Here is a 25,491-nt window from a genome sequence, read left to right on the forward strand (position 1 = left end):
GAATCTTCGCACTCTCCGCATAGAAAATGCCTCAATTGTCCCAAAGATGTACAAGCTGGAGGAAATGGTGCAGTTTTCATCCTCCCACTGCCAGTAAGAAGATCCTGGCAGCGATGCCATTAAGTACAATTGAAATGGTGGAGGGTGGAATGAAGGTTCTGCTAATTTGTTTTTAAAGAAAATGTTTTGTTTCTCCACTTCTTTACAAATTCTACTGGACCATGGCAAATAAACTGAAAATAAAATCTGAAATGAACTGAAAATGGAAAAAAAATAAAAAAGATGTACGCTGATGGCTTAGTGTAGTTTTCCCATTGAACTTACCATAGTGTGTCGCCACAACCACCCCTGTTAATTTCAGCCTTTGTTAAGCAATAAATTCCACAGCTGTAGTGAAGCACAGCAGAAAGGGCAAGAATGCTGTGTGCAAACATTCCTCAGCCTGGTGTTCATAAACACTTTTTGGCAAACCTTGAATTACAACAAACCTGGAAGACAGTGACTAACAATGAGAAGAAGCATAATGCAGAAACCACACTCTTCAGTTGTCTGCTTGGTGTCTAATTCAAAGTGTTTTGAGACAAAGAGAAAACACACTGGCACAGTGTTTTGAGTCTGGAGGCACAGCTCTCAGAATGCCACTTTTATGAAAAGATAAACAGTTATTGTCATATTTTGTTCTAGCAGCAGTATTACAAACACTGTACATTGTTCTTCAAGGAAAGCAGAGCTCAGTCTATATTGTATTAATCTAAATACCATTGAAGATTCTGGCAGCCTCTTGAAACATTTACGTCTGTAAAACAGAAAGACAGAAAGCTGTATTAATCTTCCTTTGAATACAAAGCTTGTCCAGGCTTGTTCGGCATAACTGGTGGATCCTTTTTCCTTTACGTTTCCCTTTATTTACAAAATCACTAAGAGGATTTTTTTCTAAAAACCAACAGTGAATGATGGACCACTCTTCAACAGTAGCATAAAAACGTTTGAACAAACCTAGTGTATCCAGGAGCCCTGAGTGAGTTTGAAATTATCTAAGCACTGTAAATAGATGATTTCCTAGTTAACTGAAAAAGGTGAATTCCAGCAAAATAATAATTGAATTCAAAATATAAACTCTGCATTGTCATGCTTACAAAATGCAGCTTTGGCAACACCCTGAAAACTTCACTCTTATCCAGTCCCATCACACTATATGTTCTGTTCACAAGAGAAAGAAATTCCTTTCTTTAAAGATTAAAGGGACAAATTCTGCTGCATAACTGATTTACTAAACACCCCATGCAAAAAAAATTTAACAGATTACATTTCTTTACATGTAAGAGTTTTTTTTCCCCAATTGTTATGCAACTCTGCAAGCCATATTTAAAGTGAGTGGTTAGAAAACTTGAAATTTGCCACTGTTGGATGAGTACAACTGGAAATTAAACCATTTGCAAGTTATCTCTTAATCAGATTACAACATATGTAAATCTCAACCGTGCTAACTGTACACACCTGGACATGTGAATATGAACAGCAGGAAAAATGTGCATTTCTTCATTTACTTTTTATAGATTACCTGGCCAAAGAAATAAACATAATCATTGCACTTTCTGGTGCAGTAGTGCTTGCTTTAAACATCAAAGTTTTTGAACATCAAAAACTTCAAGGTAACTGCACCTAGAGACCCCTTTAGCACTTGATTAAGACAGAGAGACATCAGCACCTTCTGGTTTTTTTCAATCAGTAGAGAAAATTCATAAATTTCAAGACTACTGTCTTGCACACATTTCTTGGGGTTTCAACATTCCTTTAACCTTAGGCTCACTTGATTATGATCTGCTGTGGCACATTTTACAAGTCTAGTTTTTTTGTTTTGTAAATGATAAAAGTACTGTTCATTAGAAGAATAGGAGCTTGTTTCCATTCCACAATAATTTGACAAAATTCAGAAGTGCAAGTATTGTGAAATTTTTAAAGCTTTTGCTCGATTAATTTAAGTGTTATAGCAAACCAACTCTACACGGAACTGTGCGTCATCATACAGGAAGATAAAGAGGACAGATAAGAAAATACTTTAAATCTCAGCAATGAATGATGTATACTAAGCCACAGACTCAGTTTAGTTTTGTACAAAAGTGGGAATTTTTATTTTCAGAGAAATTAAAAATACGGAATATATAAACCTTCTATCGTTCTATAAATATAAAGGATTCTTTCATAGCAAAACAAATTAATGCATACCAGAGAAAAATACCATGGACATGGGTAAAGAACAGTTAATACATACTGTATCTGTTTTTAATATGAAAGACTTATCTCAGAACCATGCAGCAGAGAGTTCGACAGGAAAGGACAAATGTCTGTGCCATGGAGGCAGATGCAAAATGCTCCAAATTAAGGTTTAAAAGAAAACACATCAAAACTGATCATTCATGCCTTGCATCATATTTCATACAGCCTGGTTTGAAAATTCAGTCAGTCATTCCAAAAAATAATACTTGAGTAATAAAATATCTACTCTGGGCTTTTTTTTTTCTTTGTAGTTGCTCACGGGAAGACAAAGGGGAGTTAAAGTTTCTCCCTTAGGTCCTAATGCCTTCTTGGCTGGTGGTAACGAGACTATGCTTTTCCTATTCCATTTGTGCTTTCTACTCCTGTACGCCATACTAAGACTCCAGTAATGGTGTTGGAAAGAGTTGGAATTCATGCCACAGAAGAAAATTGATCTGGACATAATTGGAAAAACGGCACAAGAATGTTCAAATAAAAGCAAGGACTCAAAATAAATAAGACAATCTAATTTTTTTTTTAAAAAAAAGCTTCAGAGGTATTTGAAACATCTCATCTATGGAAAAGTCTAAAAAACAAACCAGACTTGATCCTTCCTACCAGCAGACTGAGATTTCCAGAGCTGGCATGATGAATGACATCTTCAAAACGGAAATGGTGCAAAATGTTTCGAAACCCTTTTGATTATTTTAACTGGAGAGTGTCGGAATCGTTTGCAACTTACTTAAATCTAAATATTTCTGTTAAATCTGACTGTATCCGAAAGAGTAAATGCTGAAAAAACAAAAATAGCCTTTTGATCAGGATAATACTTAACTCAGCTCAACTAGTGGATTCTGTTACTTGCAAGCAAGAATGATTGCTTTTAATTAGCAGAAAAAAACCCAAAATGGTATAAACTTTTGATTTTTCTTGAGGTCTTTAGGTGTCCCCTTAGTAGTCCCCCCTCAGACAATACTTCTGTGAATTTGTACCAGCAAACCCTCTACTTGCACTGCAAAGGTCCATTTTAGGTATTTCCAAATAGCTATGAAATCAAAATAAAGGCACTGATGTTCGTGTATTCAAGCCCAGCTTCCTTAATTTTGCTAAAACACGATACTCCTCATAAAATTGAGCAGCTTTGGTTTAAACGACTAAACCAGAAGTATACAGTTTACATTAAATGCATTTCATTTTTCTTCTAAAAAAAAAATGAGGGTTTCATTCTTTCATCTCACACATACATAAAGCCATACACAGAAAAGACAAACTTAATACATTACACAGGTTCAGACAGTTATAATATTTTTTAGCAATCCATTTGATTTTCAGATGCTGCTACAATTTTTCACTAAAGAATCAAAAGTTGAACCGACTTAAGAAGGGATCTCTTGTTAGGCTACTGAAAATATTCAAAAACACGGAGTTTGTGAAAAGAGGCTTCACTAAAAAAAAAGTTGAGATTCTGACTGCCTTAGACAAAATGTTGCTTTAGAAGGCATTAGGACCCAAAAAAAAGAAGCTATTTAGAAGATGTAAATCCGTTCTTAAATTCCTTGGTTCCCTAAATCCACTTTAAGTTCCCATTTAATGATCAAAAGATACAAGAAGCAGAAACCGGACTCTCAGCTCTTTGTGCACAAGTACACCAAGATCCGCTGGCAAATTATATATCCAATGCTGTAAAAATGATCCAGTACCTTTCTTCTTTTTCAAAAGTACATGTAAAAACAATCGAAAAATGAGCACATTTGTTTTTTTTTTTAAATACAAATATATACTTACAAAAATCTCACAAAAGCTATGTACATCAAAATTTTATAATATATCAAAGAGTGTCTGTCACATCTCCCGATAAGAAAAGCTATTCTTCAGTTCGTTACAAAACACGCAGGAGTTAACACTGTCCCAACGATTTCACACTGTAGTTTCCCCTTGCTTGCTGTTTGCCAGCCTCGTGTAAAATTTCCTCCAGGAATTAAGGGTTTTACCAGACCAAATCCAGAATCCTGAAGTAATGCCCACAATCAAAGTCATGAGATACTTAATCATGAAAACTGTGAAGTCAGGGGTCATCTGTGGATGATGGTATGAAGGGCAGGGTATAGCATAGGTCTTGCATGTCTGACTGACCCAGCTTTGCTCCCACTGTTCTCTGAAAGCTTGCTCGTAGAAATAGCAGGCAATGACAATGGTGGCAGGGACAGTGTAGAGGACACTAAAGATGCCTATTCTGACCATCAGCTTCTCCAGCTTCTCCGTCTTGGTGCCGTCGTGCTTCATTATCGTCCGGATTCGAAAGAGGGACACGAACCCCGCGAGAAGGAAGGAGGTGCCGATGAAAAGGTAGACAAAGAGGGGTGCCAGGACAAATCCGCGCAGGGCATCCACATTGTTGATCCCCACAAAGCAAACCCCACTCAGGACGTCCCCGTCCACCTGCCCCACCGCCAAGATCGTGATGGTTTTGATAGCTGGCACCGCCCAGGCCGCCAGGTGAAAATACTGGGAATTGGCTTCGATGGCCTCATGCCCCCACTTCATCCCTGCGGCCAAGAACCACGTCAAGGCCAGGATAACCCACCAGATGGAGCTGGCCATGCTGAAGAAGTACAGCATCATGAACAAGATAGTGCACCCCTCCTTTTTGGTGCCCTGGACTACAGTTCTGTAGCTATCGTCGAACTTGTCATTACAAACCACCTTGTCCTCCAGCAAAAACCCGGCGATGTAGGCAATGGCCACCATCGTGTAACAGCCAGACAGGAAAATGATGGGGCGCTCCGGGTAACTGAACCTCTTCATGTCCACTAAATAGGTCAGAACCGTAAACAACGTGGAGGCGCAGCACAAAACAGACCAGATGCCAATCCAGATCCTGGCAAATTTCAGCTCCTCCTGACTGAAGTACATCATCCCATTAGATTTTAACGGCTCACAAGGAGCGCCACAGTCGTCTTCCCCCAGGAAGTGGTAGTTCAGATAAGGGGGGACCTGCAGGGCTTTCGGGCAGGTAAAATGTTTCGGCGGGTGGCGGTGCTCGTTGGGGGGCTCTTCCGTCACGGCGGGCGTGGGGTTCATAGGAGTGCTCTTGTCGGACATGTTCTGTCCCACGCACAACTCGCCAGCGCCGTGGACGGGGAAGGATTCGCACGCCAGGCTGTCCGGCCACTGGAAGCCGAATTTGTTCATCAGGGCTTCACAGCCCTGCCTGGCTCTCTCGCACAGCGAGCGACACGGAGGGAGAGCCTGCTCCAGCACCGTGCACACCGGGGCGTACATGGAGCACAGGAAGAACTTCAGGTCGGGAGAACACTGAACTTTTACAAGCGGGTAGAACTGGTGCACCTCCAGCCCAGCGTCTTCTTGGTTCGTGTGCCCCAGTAAATTAGGCATGATGGTCTCGTTGTAGGCGATATCCGTACAAAGTGGGATAGTGATCGTCTGGCAAAACCCGTGCTCTGGGATCGACATGCCTCTCTCGCCGTACTGTCCATTGACCCCCCAAAGTCCCGCCACCAGAAAAGAAAACATCGGCAACAGCAGCCGACTTACTCTGCTCAAATCCATTAGGAAGCAATTACTCCCGGCCATACTCTTCTTCGCGTGTCTTTACAACAAAACTACTTCTCCGCTCCTTTGGTTGACTCTTTCCTGTTGCAGATATCCCCAAGGCAAACTTTCCGAGTCACAACAGCTGCACCTTCGCCGGGTCCCTGGGTTGAAGTATCCAGCGAGCCGACAGTTTCGTGCAGATAGCTGAAATAAAACAGACCAGCAGAGATGCAACACCCCGCACCTCTCGCAGTCCGACCATTTGTGTCAATCCTTCAGCTCTGTTCAGACCGGTTTCCAGGCGCCCCACTGTCTCTCCTGCATAAGGAAAGGAGGGAGGGACCTTGAAACAGATGGCACCCTTTAGGGACCGTGTACATTTTACAAGTTTTTTTGAGAAAAAAAAATTATTCTGCGCCTCTCGTAAAAAAGGAAATGTAAAGTCGGCCAAAAACAGCTCATACGAGATACAATACAGTACTGTTTTATTAAGAAGAAACGATTACCAGCCCCCTTATTCTTGGAAATATAGAACGGAAAATAAAATTGGTTAAACGCGTTACATTAACGCAGTTTCCCTTTTGCATTAGTTATAAACAAGAATTAGTTTGGTAGGTAAACACGGATAAAAGTTTAGACCTCTCCCCGATCCCTTTTATCCATGACAATGTTATACACTTCTAGAGTTCCTCTGTTCAATTATCAGCGATTAGCTTATCTTTAGGCCTATTGCTAATGTCATCCACAGAGCAAGATGTTCTGTTCATTTTGTTGGCCAGCGTCTCAATGATCATTGATAATTTGAATCCCTTTTAAGTAATCCTTTGTAACGTTTCCTGTCGCAAATTTACTATACGCTCACTGACCCATAACACTAAGTTTTAGGTGCAGTTAGACCTCTTGCTTTAAATGAACCACGCTATCGTTATCGAATTTGATTTTCAACTGACAATAACTAAAATTATCACATATATATTCCTCAGATCCACACTTGATATAGACTATAAAGTGGTAGGTGTTCGATGGACGAATCCTCATCAACTGAATTAACACATTTTCACCCCGTGCTTTTGATAAAGTTGTATTTCGTAATGTCAGAAAGCTTCTTCTCTATTTACGAATTCCAGTTAATTTGTTCATTTGGGAAAATGTGTTATGTGGCAGCCTGTGTGTGTGGGTGGCAATGTGTGTGCGTGTTTATAGGGGTCTTATCATCAGTTTACTAATTTAAACTCTTGATGTGCCATTTACCACTAAGCTATTCACACTGATTTCTAAAGGGTGTTCCCTGTAACTGTAACGCCTTATTTCCACCACCCCAGGGAGTGAGATGAAAGTCATTTGAAATCATCGCTGTTTGTTTCCAGGAACCCCGCAGTGCCGTGAAAGAGCTTTCGAATCCAACAACTGACAGTGCGACTTTGAATTGTGGAGTAAAATATGTACTTCACTTCTAGTTGCATTTTGAGGAGGTAAAGGTAGGAGAGTCGTGTGTTTTGTTTACGTTTTGTAGACTTCTGGCCTACAAGTGGTACAATCATTTTAAATCCATGATCCGCTGCTTCAGAACAAAACATTTTTAATAACTGCGTTAGCATGACGGTTTCTCCAAGGAGAACTGACTCAGTCCCCAGTCAGGAACGGATACAGTCCAGTAGCCCCGAACATAAAACAAAGTATTAGTCAGTTTTCACACAAAACATCAAACCTGTGGTCAAAAACAAATCCTAAATCTGATGAAAAGAGCCAACAAGTCTCCAATCTCAGACCGAGACATTGTCTATCATGCTAAATTCTTTGAACTTTACGTTGAAATCCTAACTGTTGAGCTCTGTTTTAATAGCAGATGGGAAAGGAGGTGACAATATTTCACCGGTCAGAAACATGGTGACACAAAACGTTGTCCACCCAATTCATTCAAGGACCAGAAAGTAAATCCAGATGTGTTCAGTGTACTTCAGCTTTAGTAAAAGGACTGTCCCAGATACAATTTATGTATTGTAGCACTAATAAACTCAGGGGTGGTTTCATCGATTACCTGATGACCACTAACACAAGCTTAGTTGACTTAAAAGGAAAACTAGGTAGTCCACTAGCAGTGTTAATCACGATTTATGAAAACCCACACTATCCTTTGGATACAAACTACCTGCAACGTAGACTCCATTTTTAAAGAGCAAGGATTCAGTTAGATTGTATTTAGAAACAACAAAATGGTTTAAATAACTGATAAATACAATGTAAACTTTAAAGCAATATAGAATTAATTAATATTTCATAATAAAATTGACGTGCTTCGAACGTCTTGATAATTTAAAATGCTAAAATTAACTAAAAGGTTAAATGTTTACAATTGAATAAAATAAATTGAACAATTAAACCAATAATTAACAATACTTGTTAAAATAAAGTTAACAATTGAATAACATATAAATCGACTGAAAAACTAAGGTTGCTTATTTTCATTATTGGAGAAATGTTAGTGTTACTTTTTAAAGGTCCCTTTGAGATGGTTGGATATTTCTTTAATCAGAGGTCAAAGTGAGACATTTCTAAGACAAAAAGTCAAATAGTGATGACCCCTTAACAAATTAAGGCCAATTGCTTTCCTATTGGCCACGAGGTGTGTCCATTGGCTGAAACTGCTGTGTGCGTTGATGCAGGAGTGCTGCGATTGGAAAGATCGCACTGCTATCACTTTTAGGCTAAGAGAAGTTTTGTGATTTTTCACCCCCAAAAAAAACAGCCGAGTTAAAAGAGATTCTTTGTCTGAGGTGTTGTGTCGCGTTTTGGTTGTTGACCACATATGCACATACCTTCTGATTACCATTGACACATGACTAATTCTCTCTGTCTTGGCATTTGCATTAAAGAAATAATTATTACCTCTTTGCTGCTGGGGTAGAACATTTGTTTCTTCTTCCTTGTGCTTTAAAACATAACTTCTCGGTTCACAGATACGCGGCGGAATCGATCCTGTCCATTAGTTCGTGTGGGGAGACTTCAGTTTAACACGTGGCAGATAAGTGAAATAAAGTTGAGTTAGTCCCCATTAATTCATACTCACACTGGTCACAATTAGTTCGTGGCTTATGAAAATAAGACGAGGAGATTATGCAATCTTCTTATTCCCCTTTTAATGTTACGAAATGCATTATTTACCCTGTGGTAAGTACGGAATTGTACTGCTGGATCAATGTGTGCAAATGGATATTTTAAATAATATGTACCCTTTAACGTCACGGTACTCTGGAGAATCATTGAAGTTGGTGTTTAACAGAGGGAGTAGGCTCTTGCAGAACTCGTGAGTGCTTTCCCTGAGACCTTGCAATGCAGTTAGCTTTTGTGCAATGTATTTTTTTTTATTTAGAAGTAACTGAACGTAAACAAAGGCTAATTTTAAACCAGATATTTCATTCATTCTTTTGCGCGGCCATTTCCTCTTTTGTCTGCACAATTGCTAACTCGCATTTTCATTATTGTGTTTAATCAACACTGTAGATCTAAGAAATTTTGCTCTGCCGTGAGACAAATAGTGTGTGTGTTAATATACTGTACTTGACACTGTAGAGGAAGCGATTAAACCGTCTCTCGTCATGTTGAATAAGACTACCCCATCGCCACCCCGCAGACTGGCAACTTAATGTAAAAGCAGTCATTACTGCAGTCTTAAACACAGCCCACGATGGCTCCTGAACCACGTATTTCTCTTTGTTCTGTAATTGGAAACAGGATTCAGGAAAAAAAATGATATTTTTTTACCACAAGGAGAGAAGAACTCAAAATGAAGCCAAATCCATCGAGGTAAAAGTTTTATGGGCAAAACCGCATTTTGAGTTTATCTATATTTTGTTAACGTGCGATGAACTAGGCAAACGAAACCACACCCGACTAATCTAAATTACTTCGTGCTTTTTCTTTACTTTCCATATTTTAGCAGTGAACCCCTCTGGGATTTGCTGGTTGTATCGAGACAGACTGAGAGAAAGCGTCCGGGCTCCAACTCTATGGTGTGGTGAATTGTTGGCGGATCAGCTGGTTTGGAATGTAGCAACTTGTGTTTAGAGTTTATTTTTAGGCAATACTTGTTTGTGAGCCTGGCTAGAAGTTAAGTATACAGTAGGAGCAAATAAAGCGCAGCAGTTAGGAAAGTAGTTATGCTTTCTGAAGCTTATCGCTTAAAATCTTTCATAACCAGTGCCAACCAATCTATGCATAAAACTTCTTAAACGAAAGAAAACAGTTCTAAGGAGAACAGTTCTGTTTTAAGAACATATTTGTGCTCTTATGAGATTAATATCTTTCACCAGGAAGGATTTATTTTACTGTAATAGCTGTACACACTATTTAGGAAAGTACTGTTAGGCAGAGGACACAGTTCTGACTGATGGGACTGATTCACAAGTCACAAACTGGATGTGTGTGTTGTGGGTGCCAGACCTCAGACACGGCCACTGCACCAAGCAAACAAAGGATTATTTTCCCCTCGTTAATGTTAATTTCAGACTCATACATATAACTGCCAGCATTCAAAACAAAACATTATTTTCACGTGACTCGTGTTGGAGCGCTCGAAAGAGTTTTACTGTGGAACGTGGTCTTGTAGGCGGGTAGTTCCACTGGCTCACACGAGCAGCCGATCAGACCAGGAGGTATCTTGGTTTCCAGGTGCGACTCTTTTCCTAGATGGGACACCAGTCCATCACAGACCCCACCATCAGCAGACTGCAGTCTCTGTTCAAGAAGCTGCGTGGACTGGACTATTCAGGACAACAGCCGTGTACGGTATACTACAGTGACTCGAACCCACAGCCCCCCCCCGTGAGGCTGGAGACTTACCCACAATGCTACACTGTTCTACTGTGAGTAGAGTTATTTATATCAGAAATGTTTCCACTTCATGATTTAAAGCTTGTATTATTATTATGTTTCTTTGTGGGGGAAAAAAAGATGGGGGAGGCCAGTTCTCACCTTAGGACATGAGGGATACAAACATACATACAAACATACAAACATGTATCCTACATGCATGCTACAGTATCTGAAAGAAATCCTTTGTTATCTGACCATCCATCCGTCCATCTTTGAAACTCCTTTATCAAATACTGGGTCTCAAGGGAGCCAGAGTCTATCCTGGTAAGCAGTGGGTTGGGTACATGCTGGATGGAACGCCAGTCCTGCACAGGACACACACAGACACAGACACGCACACTCGCACCGAGGCCTATTTTCCCAGAGGCCACTTGACCTAATTTTGGTCTGTGGGAGGAAACCAGAGAAGCCATTGAAACCTCACATGAGCACAGGGAGAACATACAAACTCCACACAGAGAACACCCCAGGATGCAGCAATTGCTGACCACTGCAGATTGTGGCATGATCTCTTCAAGTTCAGTTGAATAAAAATACAGACAAACTCACAGTAGTTTCAAAATAGAGCAAATTAAACCAGGATGAGTAAAAACATTTTGAGAAAACTGATATCGCCTAAAAAATGATTGGAGTCTTCTGTATGTTCAAATTTTCTTTTTAGCATTATTTTTGTTGTGAGGATGGTGTTTTTATCATGAAATTCTCTGTGAAATGCAATTTTAAAACTGTGTGAAAACGTAAATGTTCATTGTTTCTTATTTCCATATTTAAATAAATGCAGTTTAACTTCAGGGTTTATACAAATAAGCAAATAATATTTTTACTTTGCTTTCAGCGGGGTTTCTTCAGAGCAATTATAGAAATTGGTTTTTATGTTTCTCTGTTTTTTGTCTTCGTTATAAATTTTGCATTTTGCATTTTTTTGACACAGTCCTTTCAGGAAATACGAGTACCACAACCTTGCACAATTTGCAGTATTTGTAGTATCTCTGTAAGGTTCACAATGGCGACAGAAGTACTGTCACTTATTCACTCGCAGTTACTATATAGCATATATGATAAATGCATTTAAACATATATGTGTTACAATGAATATTTCGTAATAGTAAATTGCAATGTTTAAAGTAATCGAGCAAAAGTGGGCAAGATTAAATTTCTATTTTAAAATACCATTTCAGTAGTTCAGCCAAATCCTAATTAATGCAATGAAGAGACAATATGTAAAAGTTTGTATGTTTGCAAATGTATTAAAAGTCTATGAAAAGAGGCAAGGATTGAATGCTGTACTGGGGGGTTGGCTGTATCACTGCTGTGAAGGAGGAGGCCCAGATGTTGATGGGCTCTGTGTGCTTGAACCCAGTGGAGGAGCTCCAACTGGGACAGCAGAAAGGAGGACTGGGAAGGGGAAGGGGCAAGTGTGGGTCTGAAGGTACAATGTCTTGGCCGTTTGACCAGAAACAGAGCAGAGAGAGGGTGTGGAGACTGCAGAAAGAGCAGGTTACGAGATACGCAGGAACATTGAAGACATGAAAGGTAAGGTCAAGAGACACAGAGTGCAAGAAGTATCTGTTGCTGATAAGAACAAAATGCCACAAAATGTGGGAAGAGTGCAAAGGAAGTGCCAAGCAGGCAGTATATACATGTATACAGGCTCCATGGCCGAAACGTTGTGTTTTTCGCTCTTCTCTTTTCAGCCTGGAATAACCCTATTCCTTGTTCCTATATAAGGGTATGCACAGGAGAGTGCAGAAGTGTGCAAGATAAGGCATTTGGCTTTCGCTTGAATTTTGTGTTTAAAATTATACCAGAGTAGAGTGTACCCAACCAGAAGAGAATTTACTGTTTAAGTACACTCCAGAAAAGAAAGCATACTGTACGTTTTCAACATTCATTGGTTGTCCCTTGTGGTTCAGGATGATTCTCTCGTATGAACCTAAAGGTGACTGAGAAAACCAGTTCAGGAGGAGTTAACAGTTTCGGAAGATACTGTATCTATTGTCTATCTTACTGTTGTTATTTTGTTAGCTGCATTAAAATTCATAAAGCATTCTTTGGCAAACTGGGTCTCAAATTGCTAAATTTCTTTCTAGATTATTATTCCTCCATCTGGTTCGGTAAAGAGCCATAATCTCCCTGGAGTTCATATCGATGTTGCGTATTTTCATGTTTGCTTTCACCATATCTTTGAAGCTCTTCTGTCCTCTGGTGTGTTAATCGTGGATCGGAGGGAGAAGAGGACATTCTTTGGGAGGTTAGACCCTGTCATCAAAACACAGCTGGAACGGATGGTAGATGATCATTGATCAATACCTATGTGTCTGCTTGGGAAAGCTGAGGTTGGTGCATCTGTCCTGGGTAATCTGTGATGTGTAAAATCTTTCACAGTGTTGATGACACGACTTCAGTCCTTTTAATTGTCCCCTATGTATATGCAGTGACAGATATCTCCTGTGAAATTGGAAGTTTGCTGATGGAGGATTTTGGTCCTTCCAGAACAGGAGGCTTCACGTAATGATCTTGCCTGTGACAGACAGCAGAAAGATCCCACTGTAATTTCCACAGTTGTATTTTTCCCCTTTTTTGAAGATTGTCACAATTATGGCATCCTTGGAGTCATTCAGGCTCACATCTTTGTTCCAAATCTGTATGATGAGGGCGTGGAGTTGGAGGGTTATTGCATGGAGTTTGTGTTTAAAATTCCAACACCTACTGATGCTATGTTGTTCTTCATCTGCATGATAGTTTGTATCACCTCCTAAAGTGTTGGTGGAGGTACAGGCTCATCTTTAATTGGAATGGAGTTGAACACACTTTTGTTGACTGTGGATTTTGAATGAATGAGTCTTACAAATGATCCTTCTAATGAGCATTGACTCCTTCCCTTTTCCTGAGCAAATCTCTCTTGGATCTGGATCTCTGTTAATCAGACCTTACACAACCTTTGTCGCAATTTAGGAAAGCATGGATATTATTTGTGTCTGCACGATAATTTGTTGAAATCCCTTTGCATTACTGTATCTGTCCACCACAAATTCTGCCCCGAACCTTTGGGGTGACTTCTTTTGCTTGGAGTTTAGTTGCTCTGCCATATACAGAAAGCCCTGTGCTTGTGATCGATACATCAATTGATTATCTAGTCATGTGTGTCAGACCAAGTCTGGTGTTTCCTGGTATAAAATCCAAGTGTCTTTTTGCAGACATTGCAGGTGGTTTGTATCCTGAGGTTTTTCTATGTGGTGTGAACATTCCAGTTCTCGATTGAGAGCTGAGAGGCTCTAACTAATGCACTCTTGAAATGCTCTCTTTTGGTAGGATCAGTGTTATGTTGATTTTCGGGAGGCAGATTGATAGGCATACTTTAATGGATAAGATGTTTACTCCATTAGTTTCTGTCATTTGGAGATGCTGGGATTTATGTGAGTCAGAACATAAGGACATATTCTGTCAGGGCTAGTGTTTGGACCCTGAATGTTCCCAGGATGTTTTGTGCCTTTTTTCTCTTGGTCTTAACCTTTCTACATCCAAGCTGATTTGAGTTGTGATTATAGTTTCAATAATCTTACATGCAGTGCAAGTAAGATTTATCAGTCTGTAATATTAGCAAACTGCAGAAACACCCCTGGGGGGTGGGGAGGGACAATCAGGATTAGTGATGGTACTGTTGTGAGGCATTTAAGTAAAAGCAGAATCCATGCTTGTCACCCTGTTCAGTGATCATGTCTTCAATCCAGACACATCCAAGCTTAATGTCAATGAGCTGACCAGCACACCTGCTGGAATCATATTCAGTTCATGAATGCTCTTTTCTCTGTTAAATCTACATTTAAATATCACCATGCATGTCTAAAGCATCATTAATGGTCATGTTTATGCTTTCTACAGAGTAAGTAAGGCCAAACCTTACTGCAACCTGAATGTGAAATCATCAAAGCATGGAATGCCGTTGTCCAGTATCAGACTCAGATTCTGATTATGTCAACAAAGTCTTCATTCAGTGTGATCTTTACTGCCAGGGGTAGATATAACAGATATACCTGGATTGAATTTCTGACTTTTACTGAATGTCTGGTCCTCAAACAGCAAGAATGACATTTACTTGATTGATACAGTACATGAATGACATTACTTACAAATGACATACTATAGTTGTAGTATAGGGATTGTGGATTAGCACTGAAGAGAAAAATGGCAGAATGTCACAATTTCAGCATCTTTTGCTGCACAGGATATATTAAGATCATTACATATTGTATTGCAAAATCTTTCTTTTTCAGTTCACACTGGTCTCTAAAAATGAGAAAGTGGGAATCCATTGAATTAATTTCTGACAGCCTTTCAACAGGAACATATCAATAATTTAGAGTTTCTCCAGAATACTGTTTTACTGATCGTTTGTATCCCTTACACTGACGCTGTGTGGTCCTCAGTATAGTATCCTTTAGGTTTATCTACAGTATATGGTATTTACTTTTTATTGTGCTCAGTTTTTTATTTTTCCATACATGTACTGCTAACTGCATGTATTACTTCCTATGAAGGAGACATCTAAATCTAATGATACACTAATTGTTTAATTTCATTGGAAACCTATCTGTAACTAAGTACTTATTACTTTTGTAAACAAATTATGAGTACAAAATCCTAAGTATTTTCTTTCTAAATGTTCTTACTGTATTTGTTTGCCTGGTGAAGGGTACACTGCAGCATTTTTAGTAGACCTCAAGTTTTTATTTTCCAGTGCGACGTCCTGCTCATGAATATTATGCCCCGTTTGTCAGGAAGGGCTGTGATGAAGTCTGGAAATAAAGCCATATTCAGTCTTGAGGGGGTAGCTCTCCCCAGATGGATTAATGGAGGATGGGGAGAAGTGTGAAATTAAAGCAGATTTTGAAGTGACAGGCTCACAGCTGGCCGGTGATCAGGGCTCCAGAACTAACAAGACATCGGGCACTGGGGGAAGGGAGCTGTGGCTGAAGACTTCCCTGTTCCTCTGGTTCCTGTTGTGTGGAGCAAGAGACCCTAGAAAGAATATAAATGAGACAATATTTTTCAGGAGCCTGTCTGGTAGTGAGCCGTCTGTGAAAAGCTCAAATCAATTACACAGAGCTGAAACATCCTCTGGTCCCCAGTTATGATGATTTTTTATTGTTTTTTTTTATTAACTACTAGCAATCGGATTGGTAATTGGTGAGCTAAAAGGCCTACTCGTGTTTGTAACCTTTCTCATTTTCTTCTGTTCACGTTCTTGTCACCTGCCGATAAACATTCGTATTCTGACAGCAGTGTGGCAGCTTAGGAATTAGGTTCTCATTTTGGTTCAAGTATTTTTTATTTTGTTAGTAAGAAGGGTTTATGCTTGCAGTTATTTTTCCATTTTTTGTCAACTTAAACCAGGCAGTCACAGTTTAATTATCCCCCTGAGAAAATATAAATGATTTTGGCAACAGTCATTCCCCTGAAGCACAGTATCTATGAATTAAATACATACTCTAAAAGGGCTTTTTCTTGTATGTAAAATTACTACCTTGTTTATCAGTTAATAGAGGTGTACTTCATTTAGAGCACGGAGGACCTAAATAAAATGAGAACATGAGCAATAAAGTCTGGTTTGAAATGGTCTGAGGAATTAATAAACTTTATTTCAGGTAACAATAAACAACAGTTACAGAAGGACATTACATCTTCATAATAACATTACATATTGGTTGTAACAAATAATGCAACATTGATTCTATCATACTAAGCTCTAGGGAGTTTATAAAGTGACTGAATTTTGCACTGCATTTATACTTATGTTCTGCTTGTCAAACATTCATTTTCAGTGCATCATACAAAAAAAGGAACAATGCAAGTGATTTTTTTGTTAAATATTACTTTAAATGGCAGGTTCAGTGTTCAGCACAGCAGGGAAGCATGTGTATGAAAAATGCCTTTCCCAGTGTTCAGGTCTATTTTAATTAACAAGGTCAAAAATATATTTGAATTCTCTCTCCTGTTTTAGAGAGCTGGGGGACATTCATGACTCCAAATGCAATGTATTTTAAGCTTCACTATTACACTTTTATGAGGCTTTCTCCTGACAATATACAGCCTAAACAGTTTATAACAAAGGTTACAAAATGATTAAATATTCACAGATGAACATAAGTATACAAGAATAACATATTACTGACTGCACATTCCATTACATGTGTCCAATATAATAAACCCGGGAATCACAGGAGTGATGTTTTTAAAATGGTTTCTTTTAACTTGCTTATTTTCTACATTGTCCTATGCTGAGATTAAGCAATGGTAATTAATTACATGATAATTGATGGTATCATTATAACTGTCAGAGTGCTAATGTGCAATCAAACTCCCTTTTTTGTTTTTCCTTCATCACACATTCCTCACAAAGGGAAACATTTGGAAACATTCAAGTTCAAAAGAATCATAGTCGCATTAGTGCTCAGTGAATCAACGCAGGAGCCATTGAAAAAACAATTCTGTGCTCGCAGGCAGTCTAGCTGCTACCAAATATAACCAGAATGAGATACAACACACTTAAAAAGCATGCTAATATATCAAATAATTATTCAGCTGCTAATACTGCCAGAAATTGCTTTAAAACCTTAGAGCCTAGGCCCATCTTAAAGCTGTTTCCCTTATTAACACAGCTTCATATTGTGTCAATTAAACAGTTACAGGCTTCTTTCCTATGTTTGATTAAATATATGCAAGAATGGAATGCCATTAAAATGCTATGAAATTAGTTCAAGTATTTGGTATATTCTGCACTACAAAATATCAAACTGTTTCAAATATCTTTCCTGAAAGTATCACACACTATCATTTTGTGCACACAACAATAAGATTGAGTAAAGAGAACCGAGGCACAAAGTAACCTACTCTTAAACTGGAATGTTAAACATATTCGAAAGTGCATTTGTAATGGAGAAAATAAGATTCTCTAGCTTTATTTGTCCTTGTCATTATTATCATCACTATTATAATACATCAATTATGTATTAAAATAATAAGAATCATTAGATATGATTGTTACTACTACTGATGATGATAATAAGACAATTGTGCCCACAAATAAAGCCCAAAGGTTCCACCTACTGAAAAAAAGTGTTTTCACATACGTGGCATGATTATAACCATTTTTATTTTTCAATTTAAAAGAAGACCAAACCCCCCTGCAAGTTAATTTCAGCATAGATATCTATATCTGTATATTACAGGCATTTCCCCCCCTGTGGAAGAGATGGGAGTGTGAATGTGTGTTGTGTGGATCTGGGCGTCTGGCTCTGAGAGTCTGGTCATGCCGAGAGTTCCTGGAGAGTAAACTCCATGACTAAAGCTCTTTTCACACTGGCGTTCTCTGCCCAGGATGAGCTCCCCTGAGCTCCTACCTGGGTCACGACCTGGTGTCACGCAAGCCAGCGGGCCGTTTCACACTGCTTTCTGAAGAAGTGCAGTTGACCTGGCGTGACCGAAGCTGTCCTGGGTCACAATGCATCTGTGCAAAGACGCCCCAGAGCAGAGTCTGATTCGTGACACTGCTGGGTGCACTAACACGGCATTAAGCATTTCCATATTTTTTAGAAAAAAAAAACAGCATCTAGAAAAGTAATGCTGCTGTGAGAAGTTGGTGGAAGCTATTTTCTGGAAGTAAAAACAGGTCAATTAGAACTGATGACCTTTTCTTACAGGTCTGTTGTAGACACAATAGTGTAGTTAAGGGAAGTGTTGTATTAAATTTAAATACAAATGCAATGGTCCTTGATTTAAGAGAGAAGGAAGATGTCTACTTAGCTGTAGGACTGCACAAACAAGCAGCCTATTTTATTGGAGCAGCAGTTAGGTCTTGCTGGATAAATGCATGATGAATTTGTGGTACTGAAAACACAGTAAAGCAACTTCTGTGACGACATGACTGAGCTGTTGCAAGGAGCCGGGCAGCTGCCAAACACTGAGGAATTGGAGCGAGAGAAATGGCACTACAGGTTACTAGTCTGGTCAGAAATGCACGGGGAGAGAACTTCTATAAGCTGCTCAATGTCTTGTGTCTTACAGAACATTTTGCATCTCACTCTGTAAAAACAATTCTATCTAGTTTCCATTTGACAGTAATTGCATGTAAAAGTGCAACATTACAGCCAGGTCAATGTGTCTTTTACTTCCAGGTGCACATGCGTGCATTTCTTCTCACTCTTAGCTACTGTATGTCTGAGCTTGGCGACAATCTGAGTGGTCATCCTGTTTGGGGTCAGGCCTGTTCTCTTCTCAATGTGAAATAAGAGCCGCGAGTCAGACCCAGATGGGCAGGTATTAGGCAGAAGAAAACCAGTGTCAAAAGTACTTCTCTCTTTAGAAGAGGAGAGGATTGAGGTTACAGTATGTATCACTTCTAAAAATGCTTCTGATAAAAATTGAAAGACGGATCACTTTGAAATGTATAAGTATCAGAGATCCTATATATTAATTAAAATGAGCTATTTGGACGATAACATTTTTATCTTCCTCTTTCAGTACAGTTGCTTAATTTTAGTTAAACTGACAACAGACTTGGATAAATTTTCCCTTTTTCTGTTAGTACTGGCAATTTTAAATTTACAAGCAATATAATATATTGATTCAGATGGGCTTAACTGCTAACTACAGGAAGATTTATAACATTTGATCAGCCTTTGTTTTCTGACCGCAATATATGTTAAGAAAAATGCTGAAAATATAAAAGCTTACCTCCGTCATAGCACAGACCAAAAAAATGACATTTTCTTCTTCAGATGAGATGGCCCTCTCAGTTACTTGTTTTAAATTTTCTGTGCAACAACGCGATTGCTAGTGCAGATGGGTAAATGGAAATGGTGAATTTAGATATGGAGCCACTCGAGTGAAGCTAGAGTCAGATGAAGTCAGGCTCTGTTCTTGTGTGCACACAGCAGGTGTTCCTCTCCTGAATTGATGGTGAACTGATGCTTTAATGATTCCTGTCTGATTAGGTGTCAGAGAAAAAAGAAGGAAATGATCTTTCTCTGCCTATAGAAACACCACAATTCTAAATGTAATCATATCCGTGTACAATACATTAAAGCTTTGATATTGCCATAAACCTGTATACATATACACACATCAAATGTGCATATATATGGAACACACTGAAAGCAAAATTTTACAAATATTGCAAATAGAAACCCAAGTGCTACAATTTTATTTTATTTTATATTTAAACAAATACCACTGTTTGAGAACATCATATTACTTCTAAAGGGTCTATTACACCCATGGATGACAGACAGATTTCATCATGGCTGCTGTTTTCCCAAAGAACTAACTCCTAAAATTCTATTGAAATACAAAATAAATTATTATTGCCTTGATCTTATTGTACAGTGCGTTCAGAAATATTTATTAAGCCCAACATGACCAGTATGAGGTCTTTACAAAAAGAAAAAATGGCAAATGTAATGCTTTTTAGTCACAGTGGGTGGGTTCATGTAAAAGCATTACTGATTACTTTTTACTACATTAATGCACTTGCTCATAAAAAGTGGACTTAACAAAAAGGCATGTTGATATACACTATGACATCTTTTTTCAGTGAAGCTGTGAAGCTGTACATTCCTTTAAAAAGGAAGCAAACTATACAACCAGCCAATTAGAATTTTAAGGTGTACTGGAATTACACACACTGGAATTTGACGGCAAACTTCATAAAGCACGGGTGTAGGTACACAGCAGGTAATAAAGAAATCATGCCACCTAAAGTTTTCTTTTAACCAAAAAACAAAATGGGAGAACCCATTCAGGTCTTGTTTCCACATTTCATTGGTTTCTTCCATTGGCTGTTGACAGTACCGATCTGCAAAAGAAAAGAAAAACATTTGAAACTTATTTTCGCTCTAAGTTTCATTCCAACTCCTGAATGACATTTGTACGCTTGTTACTCCCTCTCACACACACACTTTAAGAAGCAAAAACCTCAATTCTTTTCCAAATAAACAGTATCAACACACAGTTTCCGGGATTCATTTGTCCTTTCCAATCTGAATATTCTAAACTGAAATATTCTAGTTAAAAGTCTATGAATAACATCCCTAATTTCCTTAAGCACAACTAGGAAAATACCACCAGGCCTTGGCTATATATTAGTTTAAAGATATCACACTAGCTGTAATAACCCAGAGTCAATAATTCTGTAATTACTCAATGCTGGTTGAGCTTATTCTATAACCTGGGGCACATTATTGACATTTTCTGTTGTAATAATATACATTAAATATTTAGTGTGCTTTCTACTTTCATCTTCTAGTGTTAATTTCATCTTCGATTTCAGATTCTACATTTCTTTCACTGTTACAGCAATGTAAAAAAAACCCAATATGAATTATTTTTAGCCTCAACTGCAATTTGTTTCTATTTCTTGTGGGAGTTATATTTCTCTTTAAATACCCAGGTAGCCCAGTGCATTGATTTTCTAGCTTGAAATAACACGATGTGCCTGAGAAACAGACAATTCACACATACAAGTGAATATTATGGCCACGATTATTAGATTTTTTTTTTATTTAAGCAAATCCACATAACTATTCCATTAGTTTTCTTGCATGCCTTCCTTCATAGGTTACCAAGACTGGTGGCGGTCAATATCTCTGAAATAATATGTGATTAAAGTAATTGTTTTTCATTTGTCTAATCAACAGCACCAATTCAAATTAATTACATCTAATGTATTTACTTTTAACACTTTTCTTTACCTTTTTATTATTACTCTGTATTCACAACATGTATGGTTGCACTGTTAAGCGCCTTGGGACAAACTTGTTGTGAAAGGCGCTGTATAAACATAAATTGAATTAAATTGAATTACCAGTAAATATAAATGCATTCTATTGCTTGCAATGCAGGCCACCTTATCCAAATGAACCTACAATGGTTCACATTCAGAAACATTGATTTTGGTATGTCTGCATTATAATGTATACTCAAATGTTCAGATTATAATAGAATATCCTTATCAATACTATGATTTAATGTTGGACTGTTAAATTATTGTTAAATAAAACAAAATCTATAAGAGAGGTCACAACATACATTATCACAGCTCATGGTTCATGGTTAACAGTGATAATAAAGTTCAATACTACCAACAGCTATGGAGTAGGTAAGATATTTTCAACACTTTTCCAGGACACATATTGGATTATCCATGGGCGATAATGTTAAAACACTTACTCCTAATACAATATTTGAGTTATTAGTCTCAGAAAGCCATCGAGCAAAGCGAAGTTTATTAGAACATTAATATCTAGGTAGGAACCAGACCATTCTGCATACATTCTAAGTTACATTCTAGATATCATGTGATGTGATGCTTCACATATTATCTGCATTAATGAGTCCCATCAAGTCTTTTGTGGTCTCCTGACACAGAAGCACAAGAAGAAACACTGCATAATACCTTCACTTCTGGGCACAGGGGCAAATTACAGGAGACCATTCAGTTCATCTAGTTTGTTTGGTTGGTTGCAAATAGCTACGCGTCTCAATTCTCGAAGGAAACCAGGGCGACAGTTTCAACAGCATGGCTTGTTAGCGTGTGCTAGTCTCCCAGAATGCTTTGTGTGTGAACTAGTTGTTAATAAGTGTGTCCTGGTCTTGAGCTCTAAATGCACTTCCCTGTACTTCCGACTTGACTGTTTGGTTTTGTTTTGAGTTTCACTGTTGGTTTTGAAGAAGCCCTATGTTCTTGAGGATTGTGCATATCTGAATATCATATCTATTCTATTTCATTTCATTCATCCTAAACTGAGTCCCTTCCCAACATACAGTACACTATTTTCCTGAAATTGTCAGCCTTTGTTTTGGACTCTGTACTGTTTCAAAGTACACTTCAAAGCATGCCATGTTATGATTGCAGTTCCCTAATGGTTCTCTTAACACTGTTGTCTTTATTCTACCTTCATTATTTGAAAAGACTAAATCAATACTGGCATCCCCTCTTGCAGGCGCTCTGGCAAACTGAGAAAAAAAATCAGTCATTAGCCCAGTCTAAAATTTCAGTTTGATTTTCCTAGGTGTTACTCATTATCTAGTAGAGATAAAACTAAAATCTCCATTGATAACCGCTTCTTTCTTCATACATACATTCCCGATATTATTAAAGTTCAAAAGTACTTTTTCCAAAAGTCACTCCATACAGATTCTTGGACTGTGAGTGCTGCTCTTCCACTCTTCTGCTTTTTTTGTCTCTTTGGAATATTACACATCCAGTAAAGTTGCATTCTTCACTGTCACTATGGCTTCCTTCTGTAGGAGATTCAAGATACTCCTGCAAAGTTATATCAAGGCTAATTATAGCTGTCCTATAAAGATACTAGCAAAGATTCAGACACACATCAGGTTAAACAAAGAAAATGTCCAGTTTTGTACACCGCCTCCTTGTGTTGCTGTTGGTATTCCTGGGTCTGTGAATTACATTTCAGCTTTAACTGTTGCTCTCAGGCACACCATCATTTTTTATTATCATTGGCACACTAGTGTTGGTCATTAAACCAACACAGTGCTTCAGATTTGATTATACTGTATAACTGTTAATTAATAAAAAAAAGAATAACTTTTGAAAAAGTCTGATGATTAAAACTTTTGAAAACCCATGAAAATGTGTCAGATAGTTGCATATAAGTTTAGCATAATTTCTTAATAAAGAAATATGCACAATGTATAAAAAATCATAAAAAATGGTAAACAGCAGTTTGTTAAATAACAATGAAAGTTTTTATTTTATTATTTAATTCCCCCCATCCATATTGGTTGCCTTAAGGCCAGTGTGGATATTACCTATAGGTTAACAAATCATTTTCTCAGCAGCCAGAGTCCAGTACATTTTATTGGCTTCTGTAAGTCATCAGCAGCTGAAGACTTTCAAAAAGTGTTAACTTGGTCCATTTAAACCACCAATTAGCTCAATTATGTAGTAAAGAGTTCAGCTGGAATACAAATCCAAAGACATTGCTTCCCTCAAGGACGAGAGCTCTGCATCTCTGAAGTAAATAACAACCGCATTATTTCCGTACAGAATATGCTGTGTCACACACACACTGTGCTGGCATTTCAATCACCCAGGCTGTGCTCAAGACAGATCTATTTTGCCTTTCTTACACTAAACCAAATTAAAAGGTTCCAAATTGTCATATCTTACACCTGCAATGATCAAGATGTGTCAGAAACATACTGTACAGTATAAATGTCAGACGTACGTAAATGAAGGCTGTATTGTGAATAAAAAGCTGCATTTGGCAGCAAATCCAACACACACTCCAACACACATCCTGGTTCAAGCTGGCCTATCATTTGCTAATTAATTTTTTTTCCTGAGGTGACCGCACTACTGAATAATGTATTTCTCTCTGCAGCGCTCTCTGACTTGAGGAAAACCTCCCAATCCTAGCCTTGGTAATCAACTCCCAATGGATGTGTGACTCAACAAGCCAAAAATCTAAAAAAGGCGCTTGTTACACAACACATTCAGTAGCGGGAGGATTTCATCTTTGACAAAGCCCGCCACTGGATCTACACTTCCGACAGTTTGTGTTGGAGAAGAAAAAACGGCAAAACAGTCAGACCAATTTCAGCCTCCTAACTTTTTTTTTAATTAACTGTGCTTTAATTCAAATAATTAATTTCATTCACACACTGTCCTGTTAATTAAAGCTACTGCATTCAAGACCTGTTGTGTCTTCCAGTGCAGTGAGAGAGTGTGTGTGTGTGCGTGTGTGAGGCGGGGAATAATTAATTTGACCATTAAATGATCTTCATTCCACCCTACGCGGCTTTTCAACTCAACATGTTTCGGCTTCGATTTTTTTCTTCCGCAAGCGCCTGACTGCGTCACGAGACGGACGGGGATAAAAAATGAAAATGAGGGCTCCCGCTGAGCAGGTGAGCGACCTGTGGGGAAGAACCCCAGCTGAGGAGGTTCTCGCACACATCAGCAGACTTAGGCCCATTGATTAGCTCATGTTAAACCCGCCACCAACTAGGCTCAGGAGACTAATTAGAGCGAGCGCTGTCTGCGTAGGCACCCCATTGACACCTAATTTGCTCAGCCTGGCCCTAAGGGGAGCCTGCATTATCTCTACAGCTGTACTTTGTATTGTGCTTTTCAGATGTATGGCATCAAGCCATTATTAGTATTCAGGGTGAAAAATGAACACACAAGTGCTGCCTAAAGTATGGACAACCTGTCAAAGCACAGAGATAACTTTTTTTTTGTTATCTGCAAGCTTGGGATGTTATCCAGAATGTTAAAGAAGGTTAGTGTTTTCCTTACGCTTAATGAATTTCACCATTTACTGCTCCGAACCTCTTTTATCACGGTGCTATTAGGAAAACACAATCTAAGCATCACAGGTCTTTTTACGGCAATGTGCCTGAAAGTCTTTTTGTCCAAAACAATAATCACTTACGATAGCTGCAGTCCATGCATGTCTAATAAAACTTGTGCAAAAGTGCAGAGATCTTTTTTCAGAAACTGACTGCTGATAAGCTCAAAACAGACAAGCTTTGATTAAAGACAAATGTTCCATGTTTGAATGGAAATTAAATCTCAGACCTATACATAGAACAAATGGTGTGAAGAGAAACCTGTTTATGTTAAGTTGTATGTGTATAAAGTGATGAGTTTACATGTGTCCCCATTGCAAGTGCAAATCCTTGGCGTTCTACTGGTTTTTAACATTTTTGCTTATTTCTGGATTGAAGGAGACAATGTTATTATTCTTCAGAAAAACACACAGCTTTGTTAACTAATTTAAA

General features: G+C 38.4%; 2 protein-coding genes and 1 long non-coding RNA gene across 5 annotated transcripts in view; 1 reads left to right on the forward strand and 2 right to left on the reverse strand.

Moving 5' to 3' along the window:
* Positions 1–2,256: 2,256 nt before the first annotated feature.
* fzd1 (frizzled class receptor 1) lies at positions 2,257–6,115 on the reverse strand. Its single transcript, XM_006636011.3, has one exon. The coding sequence runs from the start codon at positions 5,848–5,850 to the stop codon at positions 4,174–4,176; it is 1,677 nt and encodes a 558-aa protein (XP_006636074.2). The 5' UTR covers positions 5,851–6,115; the 3' UTR covers positions 2,257–4,173.
* A 3,303-nt stretch (positions 6,116–9,418) lies between these two features.
* LOC107078698 (uncharacterized) lies at positions 9,419–24,389 on the forward strand. Of its 2 annotated transcripts, none has more exons than XR_001479665.2 (3): positions 9,419–9,615; positions 10,480–10,673; positions 24,090–24,389. It is a non-coding gene; the product is annotated as an uncharacterized lncRNA (long non-coding RNA). The 2 variants fall into 2 exon arrangements; XR_001479663.2 differs by lacking the exon at positions 24,090–24,389 and adding an exon at positions 12,874–13,127.
* Positions 16,303–25,491, reverse strand: part of cdk14 (cyclin dependent kinase 14) — a 178,504-nt gene continuing 169,315 nt past the window's right edge. For both annotated transcript variants that reach the window (XM_006636009.3, XM_015358006.2), the window contains one exon: positions 16,303–20,536. The gene's annotated coding sequence lies outside the window, so the exon portion shown is untranslated. The remainder of the gene's footprint in view (positions 20,537–25,491) is intronic.

This window comes from Lepisosteus oculatus, chromosome 10, assembly GCF_040954835.1.
Source record: "Lepisosteus oculatus isolate fLepOcu1 chromosome 10, fLepOcu1.hap2, whole genome shotgun sequence".
Lineage (NCBI taxonomy): Eukaryota > Metazoa > Chordata > Actinopteri > Semionotiformes > Lepisosteidae > Lepisosteus > Lepisosteus oculatus.

Bases quoted from the DNA above. Each gene is read 5' to 3' on its own strand.
- fzd1 (XM_006636011.3), bottom strand. From the start codon at position 5,850: ATGGCCGGGAGTAATTGCTTCCTAATGGATTTGAGCAGAGTAAGTCGG.